The sequence below is a fragment of the Lactuca saligna genome, chromosome 8, assembly GCF_052625555.1.
Source record: "Lactuca saligna cultivar CGN05327 chromosome 8, ASM5262555v1, whole genome shotgun sequence".
In the NCBI taxonomy this organism is placed as follows: Eukaryota; Viridiplantae; Streptophyta; class Magnoliopsida; order Asterales; family Asteraceae; genus Lactuca; species Lactuca saligna.
In genome coordinates this window covers 97124573-97136243 of record NC_136424.1, presented here as the reverse complement: position 1 = coordinate 97136243, position 11671 = coordinate 97124573, and the positions used below count along the sequence as shown (strand labels likewise).

The following is an 11671-nucleotide window of genomic DNA, read 5'->3' as shown; positions in this document are numbered from 1 at the left end:
TATTTTTTGAATAGTATACGGAATCACAATTACAATTCTATTACCAAGTTCAACTCTCATGGAATCAGTTTTATTGAATTTGTTTGGTCTAAAAAAAATCTAGCATATCACTTATGTAGGGGATTAGCTAGGGATTTGTAAATAAGCTAACAATAGGGAAGAGACAAACCTACAACTAAACAAAAGTATTACGGCCGAAGTGTGATATCCAAAAAGTCTAGGAGCGAAGCAAGACAATATATGAAATTATAGTGATCAAACCTATCAATATACGAAAGTGTTGTGGTCAAATTTTAATATATAAAAACTCTAGGGACCAAAACTGCAAATATAAAAAACTATTACGGCCAAAGCGTAATACCCAAAAATTCTCTAGAGCAAAACTACAAATATAGAGAACAGTTGTGACAAAATTTTAAAATCCATAATTATTGTGTTCATTTGTCATTTGAAATTAGATGTATATAATAATATGTTAATAATATTTTAATCGATTTAATAAAAGTAATAATTTTGGTGAAAGTGGCATGTCAAAGCGGTTTATGATCAATTACTACCGTTCACATGGCTTATCTGTAAAAAATTTCGTACACAGAATGCTCATTTTGCACTCTCTATGCATTTGCATCATGGTTCACGTTCCTTCACATCCCCCAAAAAGAAAAAATTAAAATTGATAAAAAAAAGTAAATAATTCCTCCTACCCCATGACCCCATCCCCTGTCTATATAAACGGCCCAATATTCATCTTGTTCATTAGGGTTGGCATATTAGTCATAAATTAAGGTTTCTTCTTATGTGTATGTACGAGGAAAACCAAATCGTTGTTGGCTTTCTTCTTGGTAGCAACATGTTGATACAATGATAAAAGCAGCAACTAGTGGTTATTTCTACAAAACATAAGTAATATGGTGCATGCATGCTGATTAGTCGTTTATGAAATTTTGAAGCAGAAAGTATGTGGAAGCTGAAAATAGCAGAAGGTGGCGATGATGAGTGGCTGACCACCACCAACAACCATGTTGGCCGCCAACACTGGGTGTTTGATCCGGATGCTGGAACCGAAGAGGAACGTACTGAGATCGAGAAGATGCGTCTTCACTTCAAACTTAATCGTTTTCAATTCAAACAAAGTGCCGACTTGTTAATGCGTACTCAAGTAAGTCTGATAGTTTTTCTATCCATAGCAAGATTTTTAGACATATTTACAAAACAAAAAGTACCTGAGATTAACATTTAAGGCTCTTTGACATGTCTCTTACTCATTTAGGTAATAGACCGAGTGTGACTTTTTCAAGTTTTTATTCAATGATTTAGTCCTACAACCTATCATATATGTTTCTTATTGGATATATGTTTCTTATTGGATCTCATAAATGGCTGAATCTGACTCTGACTCAAGTGACTCAATCAAAAACTATCAAACAACCCTTACTTTATGATTATGATTAGTTGTGTCCTCCGATTTAATGATATAGAGTCACGACCATTTTATCAATACAATTAGCATGCATATACTAACATGGTAAGCATGGATCATACAGATCATGGCACCCGACTCGAATAGTTTGAAACTTTATCCTAAAACACCTTGAAAGTAAGAGATCCACACAATCGGAACCAAGTCTATTCACAAAAATGACACACGTTAGCTACCCCTACCCGTTTTAGTATTTATGGTTATGGTTGGGTGATTTGCCTCCACCTCATAAATATTAAGTGTGTTGCATTCGGAGAACCTCGTGATAATGATATAATTTGATGGTTTTTTTAGTTTCTGAATTTTGAGAGGCTGAGATTCTTTATATCTTATTGTATATGGATGTAATGAGTCAGTTAAGTTGAACAATTTTTTTTTTAAAAGATATGGAATGTTTATACGCATTTAAATTATTTACTAAAAGTGTGTTTTATATTATTTTAAAACTTTTTTATTTTTTAAATAAAAAGTAAACGGATAAATCCAATTTATTGACAAATTTTAAATAGTTACCATTTTCATCCGAGTAATTGGTTATCTTATGGGTCTTTATCATTGGATATCTAATGTTTTTTATGGAACGGATATGTTTCAATTGGATGTTGGATATTGTAACCCGATCCAATCCAATAAATTGAAATATACTCAAACCAACCGAAACAATCTATTTAAATATTAGATTTGATCATTTTTATCTTTGTGAATATTTACTGTTGGTTATCTAGTTCCCACTTCTCATCCAATTTGTGATACTTTTAATACTCAATCAGAGCGTCCAATAATATTATTGGATGGTATTATTGAATTAATCATGTGGGTGATAATTGAACTGATCAATTGGACGACAACAAGATGGATCTAATTAGACGATAATGGGATATTAGTTAGATATCCAGTTGAATGATAGTTGGAATTCAGTTGGATTGCATCTATCCAACTAATTGAATACGGATTTTCATCCAAGATCCGACTAATCCAACATGGATATTCAAAACATTGAAACTGACGTAAGCCAGTTACCATCGAATATCGAATATAAATTTGTTTGTTTTAAGTTGATTGTTCGCTCAGAATTACAAACAGTTAATTTCTTCAAACCCCTAGTTACCCTATCCTTTTAATTTTGCCAAACTATAACTTAAAAATAATTGTAACCCATACGTGTCAACCATACGCAAAAGGCCCAATAAGGATATCTTTGGTAATTAGTTTCATACTACTTATTAACTCTCATGAACTGGTATTATCCTTCTTGCTGTGCAAATCCTATAAATGACGTAGATGGAGAATTAGGAGTAGTGTACAAATAAATTATGTTTTCCGTTAAAATATATTGAGTAATTAATATCCACCATTTATTGTACCTTAATATTTATTGTGTAATAGCAAAAAATAAATAAGTAAACTATTTAAATTCATATATATATATATATATATATATATATATATATATATATATATATATATATATATATATATATATATATATATATATATATATATTTCTTATTGTATAAATAATTTGTATTTTACAATTTTATAAAATATAAACTATTATATATAAAGTAAAAATTGATGGGTTTGAATTACCTACCTTTAAAAAATGTTTATAAAAATATATATTAGAGAAATTAAGCAAACATAAATTCCTAATAAATGAAAGTTAGAAAATGTTATCAGCAACTATTATATTCAAAAGACTATTTTTATTGGTCACTAAAAGACTGGTTGTTTATCCATTATAATTAAAAAAAATTAAAAAACCATAAAAATCCAGCAACCTGTTTGTTAATGTAGTTGACCTTTTTCTCTCTGTTATTTTTCTATTTCTCAATTTTCATTTTAATTTAGTTTTTTAATATTTTTATTTTATTAATAATTAAATAATGTATTTATAAAATAAATAAATAAAATATAATAAAATATATAGGAACAATTATCTACAAAATGATCTCACTATTGATATATTTTTTTGATAAATTTTTATATCTTTTTTATATAATATGTTAGATTAGATTTGGTTGAATAAAATTAGTAATGGGTGTAAAAATGTATGTTGGTTGTAGTGGCTAGCCACATTATAACAAGGGTGGGCCTTGACCCACCTAAATAAATTTGAGGTTATATATATATATATATATATATATATATATATATATATATATATATATATATATATATATATATATATATATATATATATATATATATATATATATATAAAAGACTAAGGGAAGTGAATTTGTATATGGTCCACCCTAAGACACGCCACTGTTGGTTGTATAGGTAGCAGAAAGAAAAAATTAATATTTTAATAGATGGTTGGATTACATTTGATTGTGAATGGTGATAGTCTGAACTTTGTTTCAATACGCTCAGATTTCCACCCATACAATCCAAAATTTTAACCTCTTTGGAAATTTTTTTACCTTCTAATTTTTAAGTAACCAACCCACTAGGAAAATTAAAAAAGTATTAATATGTCAATTTAATATTTCAATTACCATGCCCCGTTAAAAATAAAATATATGTTTAACTTTTTATACGACTATTCATTTGACAAACTCTTCTACTTTTTGTTACAAATTGTTTCATATATATATATATATATATATATAAGACAAACTCAAAAGTATGATATTTTGTGAACTGACAGCTAAGAAAGGAGAATGCAATAGATGAAAATGAAATACCGAAAGCAATAAAATTGAATGAAACAGAAGAAATATCAAATGAAGCTGTTACAACTACACTCCGAAGAGCCATTAGCTTCTACTCCACTATTCAAGCTCATGATGGTCATTGGCCTGCTGAGTCTGCTGGGCCTTTGTTCTTCCTTCCTCCACTGGTAATTAATTAATTAATTAAATATTATCTTTTAAAAGAAAAAAAACAAACTTAGTCATTTTTCTTTAAAAATTAGACAAATTTTAAATATATTCTCTCAATAACCACCAATTTAACCATGAACACTCCATATTTAAGGTTTTTTTCACATTACTCATTTTTACACAAACTTTGTTTTAGCAAATATCAATCTCTATTTAACTCATTTAAAAAAAACTTAAGAAAGATGGTTATTTTTGTAATTTTCTCCCATTTAAAACCCTTAATTAATAATAGCAATCTACGTAACTATCTATACATGGTTCGGTAATATGTTTATTGACACAGATAATAGCACTGTATGTGACTGGATCCATGAATGATATTCTAACACCTGCACATCAGCTAGAAATCAAACGCTACATATACAATCATCAGGTATACATATGTTACCAAGTTAATTCATCTATTTTTTTTCTAATATAAGTGACAATTTATATACATTTTTTTCGGGGTGATTGTTGATTTTAGAATGAAGATGGAGGTTGGGGATTACATATAGAGGGTCACAGCACAATGTTTGGATCAGTACTTAGTTACATTACATTGAGATTGCTTGGAGAAGAAGCCAACAGTGTTGCTGAGGACATGGCAGTGGTTAAAGGCCGTAAATGGATCCTTGACCATGGTGGTGCAGTTGGGATTCCTTCGTGGGGAAAGTTTTGGCTCACGGTCCGTATAAATACTTGTTACATGCAAGATTAACAAACGTACTATGTATCAGTTTATACCACATCTATGCGATGCTGTACAAACGTACTATGTATCAATGTATACCACATCCTTGCGATGCTGTCCTATAAGTACTGTCCGTATGTCTATATATGTTGGAGTCATCTTCTTTCAAAAAGGACTCTTTTGAAGATTTAATATAAGACTCCACATATATTTAAGATATATAAAAACTTATAAGACTGTGTCGCACCGATAACGGATACACTAACACTTTGTATCTATTTATTGCAGTTGATAAAAATAAAATGAAATAAAGTAAGTACAATGTCTTTTGTAGATACTTGGAGTATACGAGTGGGGAGGCTGTAATCCCATGCCACCCGAATTTTGGCTCCTCCCTAAGTTTTTCCCCATTCATCCAGGTTGGTTATCTTTTACTCTTTCGATCTAATTCCAGGTTAATTTTGAAGTAAATTACAAATCTGGTTCCTACAGTTTACCAAAAACACAAGTTCACTTCAAATTTTCAAATAGTTCTCACATTTGCATTTCATTGTGGAATGGTCGCTGGACCATATAAAATGACTTCAATATTTGGATAAAACTTGCTATTGTGAGTAAAGCAATGAGACTATATCCATAACGAAATGTAAACATAAAGAAACAAAAATAGGAAATTTTCAAAACATGGACTGAAGTTGCAATTTTATGTAAACAGTAGGGACCTAATTTGTAATTTTCTCTTAATTTTGTATTGGGTGGAAACTACTAATAATTACTCTTACCCCTATATTACTTACACATTAGTCGCTCATCCATGTCACCAAAACCGCATATTACAGTCTTATTATTAAGCATAAGTCATACAGTCGTCAACATTTATGTTTTACCAGGGACTTGTTATGCAAAATTTTTGATTAATAATGCCTTATTGTACAAAACACAGGCAAAATGTTGTGTTACTGTCGCTTAGTGTACATGCCCATGTCGTACTTATATGGCAAAAGATTTGTGGGAAGAATAACAGAGTTGGTTCACTCACTAAGGCAAGAGCTTTATGCGAACCCTTATGATGAAATTAATTGGAATAAAGCACGAAATACTTGTGCAAAGGTTCGTTAATTATTCTATCTTGAATTTGAAACACTTTGCAAATTTCTAAAATTATACAATACATCATGTATGGATTATTTCAAAAATTCAGGAAGATCTGTATTATCCGCACCCTTTTGTTCAAGATATGGTATGGGCCACACTTCATAATGTTGCTGAACCTATCTTAACAAGTCGACCATTTTCCACACTACGAGAAAAGGCACAAAAGGTTGCAATGGATCATGTTCACTATGAAGATAAGAGCAGTAGATATCTTTGCATTGGATGTGTGGAAAAGGTATTTGGTTTTAATATAAGCACTCTCTTAATTAGTTGAGTTATTTTCACACTTGTAACAAATGGAAATCATTATACAAGGTATTATGCTTAATTGCAACGTGGGTGGAAGATCCAAATGGTGATGCATATAAGCGACATCTTGCAAGAATTCCTGATTACTTTTGGGTTGCTGAGGATGGGATGAAAATGCAGGTATTTTCATACTAATTAACATAGTATTTTTTGCTCAGCTTCGTTTTTATTTTTCCTTTGAATATATTATCTATAAGTTAAATATTCATTTTTTTGGTAGAGCTTTGGATGTCAAATGTGGGATGCAGCCTTTGCTATTCAAGCCATTTTTTCAAGTAATCTAGCAGAGGAATACGGCCCGACTCTTAGAAAAGCACACGAGTTTGTAAAAGCATCACAGGTAATTGGCAGAAAACTTTTAAGCATAAGCAAAATCAAGAAAGAATCTTGAGAGAAAATCTAAAAATTCCCTTACCTTTTCAGCTTTTTACTTGAAAAAATTACAAATTTTTTTTTTTTTTTTTTTTTTTTTTGGCAGAAAAAACACTGATAATTTGAATTTTTTTCATTTAGCATTATTTACCTACCAAAATAGGTTAGAGTTACAAATGCTTAAAATAATTTCGAACAACATAAGGTATACTACAGTGGGCTATTTTAAGCCACATTTTGCACGCCACAACTAAGTTGTAATCCTTGACAAACCAAAAAATAATTTTTAAGTTAGCTTTTTAAAAAGATAACTTGATCAACTTTTTTACAATTCTTCGAAATATACCATTAATTTATAAGAAACTAATTTTTCTAAAATACATTTTTATGCTATTTTATATTTTACAGCTATCTTATCAATTAGTTTTATCAAAGGTTATTTTTTATCAGTTAGTTTTTTAATTATTAACTAGTTTTTTTAGCTACCAACTAACTTTTCATCTAATCTACCAAATATAGATTTATAAGTGAATAGTTGGTTGTTTTGGACTTTGACTATTTTCTCAATTGGGTTTGATTGTGATTTGTGTCCATGCAAGTATTTGTAACTTGATGATCGATTTTAGTAGATATTAATGGCTTAAATTACAAAAAAATACTAATAATAAACCAAAAAACTTAATGGATTTTTCTGAATTTTGCACGACAAAAACTAAAAAGAAATTGCATATTTTCATTTTAGGTTCGTGATAACCCCCCTGGAGATTTTAGTAAAATGTATAGACACACTTCTAAAGGTGCATGGACGTTTTCCATACAAGACCATGGTTGGCAAGTTTCTGATTGTACAGCAGAAGGCTTAAAGGTCTGTATTTATTATTTAATTGTGCCAACTTCTAAAAGTTTAAAAATTGTATTGGAATTTTTTTTATATAATAAATTCTTTTCTAGGTTGCACTTTTGTACTCCCAAATGAGCCCAAAACTTGTTGGCGAAAAACTTGAAACTGAGCGTCTCTACGATGCTGTCAATGTTATTCTTTCATTACAGGTATGTCGACAAGAGTGTTATCTACATACTTGGGGTTTATAAATTTTATTTTGGTGTATGTTATATTATTGTATATTATCACACTAATTTAATGTTCTTTAAATTGAATTTAGAGTGAAAATGGTGGATTTCCAGCTTGGGAACCACAAAGGGCATATGCTTGGTTGGAGGTACATATACATTTTTTCCATTTGAAACTATATATCACCTCAAGAAAAAAAAAAAGATTAATTTTTTTTTTATAACATTCTTTTATGTTCAATATGGATTTTAGAAATTCAATCCGACTGAATTTTTTGAAGATGTGTTGATCGAACGAGAGTAAGATTTTATAATTAACTACATATTTGATTATTCATCATGTTTTGTTGCTCTAGTTTTAAGAAATATATGTTATGTTGTTTTAGGTATGTGGAATGCACTTCTTCTGCAATCCAAGGTTTGACACTCTTCAAGAAGTTGCACCCTGGACATAGAACCAAGGAGATTGAACATTGTATTTCAAAAGCAGTGAAATATGTTGAAGATACACAAGAAAGTGATGGTTCATGGTATGTTGTTTACTACTTTGGTTGACCACCTTCAAAACTTTGTATTATATGCAATTTATTTAATTAAAGTCAACTTTTAAAAAATAACATATTTTTCTTTATTTATCACTTTAATTTCATTTACCTTTCTATTAATACATAACAAATAACCCGTTTGAATAAATCAATCATTCTATTCTTTCCAACCAACCAAGCATGAAAATGAAATGTAATGATCCATTGCATTAACGTGCTCCTTTCATTACATTGTTCACAATATTCTTGTATGATTTCACTCGATCCTTCCAAATAAGCCCTTAATTTTATTTGTAAGGAATGAAATATTATTTATATGATCGAAATATGTGTAGGTATGGTTGTTGGGGAATATGCTACACCTATGGTACATGGTTTGCAGTAGATGCACTAGCAGCTTGTGGAAAGAACTATCATAACAGTCCCACCCTTCAAAAAGCTTGCAAATTTCTCTTATCCAAACAACTTCCAGATGGTGGATGGGGAGAGAGTTACCTTTCAAGCTCAAACAAGGTAATATGAATTATGAAATCATCTATATCTAATTTTCTTCATGAAAGATCAAATTGTTCTTAAACGTTTCCTTTTTCTACACTGTGTATAGGTATACACGAATTTGGAGGGAAATCGATCGAATTTAGTACATACGTCGTGGGCTTTGATATCACTTATTAAAGCTGGACAGGTTTGTTACTCAGTCTATGACTAATATTGACTTAATTTTCATAATATAAAATACATCAAAACTTGAACTTTCTTCTCTATACATAAAATCCAGTATTGACTTATTTTTCATTAATTCATTATATATCATTTTTTTTTATTATTGTTAGGCTGAAATTGATCCTACACCAATAACTAATGGAATACGACTTCTCATCAATTCACAAATGGAAGAAGGAGACTTTCCTCAACAGGTTTCTTATCGATGATTTTTTTTTCTTCAGCTTCAAAAATACTTTGCAATTTATATTTCGAAACGATTGAAGCCTCTTAAACATCTTCTTCTTCTTCTTTTTTTTTTTTTTTTTTTTTTTTTTTTTTTTTTTGTGAATTACAGGAAATCACAGGAGTATTCATGAAGAATTGTAACCTCAATTATTCATCATATAGAAATATTTTCCCCATATGGGCACTTGGTGAGTATGGGCGTATTGTTCAAAACATATGAAAACATTTCATGTAATATAAGGATAAAGACTGTAACACGAGATCTATACAGTGGGATCAATATACTAATTTATATGTGAAATTGTTGATTATGGATGTGTGTTCATTATGTCACTCATTAATGTTATGATTTTTAGGGTAATTACGAATACAAGCATAACTTTTTAAATCATACTACATAGAAAGAAAATGATGCAAAGTAACTATAAATGGAGCAATATCAGTTCATCTTATTAGATTATGTGAAAAAGATTAAAAAGCATAAGAAAAATCTTATTAGGCATTGGCATAATCAAATTAACTTTCAACTTGAAGTTTCAGCTCGACCAAGGTAAATATCTTCATTCTTGTTTGTAGACTTGGATTAAAGATATATTTGTTAATGCAAATCTTATCAATCATACCATTTTCCCTACAAAGATCAACTGTTTGCATCAAAGCGATATAATTTTCTGTGTTATGAGTTCTGGCAACTAATATCCATTCATTTACAAATATGTATCTTTCCATAATGTAAACTAACCAAAAACTGATATTAAATTGCAATGATTATGAACCATGTGGAAATCTAAGCCACACTTCTGCTAGACATTTCGTCGAACACTTTTCATGCATTCCCCAAATCAGCAAATTTCTACCGCTAATTCTCACAATTGTCCACCACTTGACCAAAAAGTTTACTCATATATTTATTAAGTCAGTAACAGTCAAAATCACGAAAATGTCGCATAAAATTGACACAACAAACATTTAATTAAAGTAATCTAAAGCTTTTTGTCTAACAAGCAAAAACAAAAACATATAAATGGAAGTCATGGATGAACGAGGAAGCACCTACTAGTAGATAAAATGATCAAAGTCGATTAAATAGCTCAACGACATTTGAATATGGCCATCGCACAGTAGTACGGATTTCAAAGCGTTGAGCTTCAGATTTTTTTGAGGTGGAGGGTAGAGACCTCAGCTTGGAATACCACCTCTCAGTGCTATTTTGATGCGGCAAACACTGCGTAGTACATCACTCTTTGGCCGCACTCCTTTGTTGCGATTTCCACCTTATGACCGTTGAGAAGCAGTCAAATTTCAAATCTATTTTCTTTTTTACTAACTCTATATATACATATGTTTTTTAAGTGAATATGACTAATTAATGTAATTAATTTTTCGGTTTATTCACATGTAAGTAGCTATCTTTTTTTTTTTGAATGTATCTAGATAACAAACTTTTTAGAACTCTTCATATATGACCATTATGATATGTTGTAGCAGATTACATCTAGTTATAGTAGGTTGGTTATATGTGAACACTTTCAACAAGTTCATTACCTAGATTTATACAAAAAAAATAGTTACCCAAATATAAACAAAACCAAAAGTAAGAGTAAATTACACGAGTGCTCCCTGTGGTTTGAGGGAATTTGTGTGTTTGATCCTTAAATTGTTTTTTTAAATTCAGATGGTCCCTACTGTTTATTGTTCTTGTGCTTGGTCCCTGTCTTACCTAAAAAGACTATTGTGCCCTTATTAATTTAACTTTTTTAATTAATTTTCTTATTACGTATTTTTTTATATGTTTTAAAAAATTAATAGACCCTACATATTTGTATCTCCTCACCATCCAATCTCTCATCATCCTTAATTTCTATTTCTTTTCCATCTTTAGTAACATCGACATCTTCACCATTCATTCTTTTTCGGTCCTTCACCTCCAACGAACCAACACCAGATCGCATTAAAGTGAAGTGATAATGAGTTATGGTGTTTGTTCGCTAGAGTTGAAAGACCAAAAAAAAGGATGGTGAAGACTTCAATGTCACTAAAGATGGAAATAAAATAGAAGTTGAAAAGGATGAGAGATAGGATGGTGACCGGTGCGACTCAGATTAAATTTCTCAAATGTGGTTTCAGGTTTACGGTGAGGAGATACATATATGTAGGGTCTATTAATTTTTTTAAACATATAAAAACAAATACATAAATAAGAAAATTAATTAAAAAAATAAAT

General features: G+C 30.0%; 1 protein-coding gene across 1 annotated transcript; it reads left to right on the top strand.

The window, feature by feature from the left end:
• Positions 1-745: 745 nt before the first annotated feature.
• LOC145008915 (lupeol synthase-like) lies at positions 746-9758 on the top strand. Its single transcript, XM_078967540.1, has 18 exons — positions 746-1159; positions 4137-4328; positions 4655-4744; positions 4838-5038; positions 5379-5463; positions 5988-6154; positions 6246-6434; positions 6515-6628; positions 6729-6848; positions 7623-7745; positions 7832-7930; positions 8044-8100; positions 8205-8251; positions 8338-8481; positions 8832-9009; positions 9101-9181; positions 9330-9413; positions 9557-9758. Exons 1-18 carry the CDS (start codon positions 959-961, stop codon positions 9665-9667), a joined length of 2283 nt encoding a protein of 760 aa, XP_078823666.1. The 5' UTR covers positions 746-958; the 3' UTR covers positions 9668-9758.
• The last annotated feature ends 1913 nt before the right edge of the window (positions 9759-11671 follow it).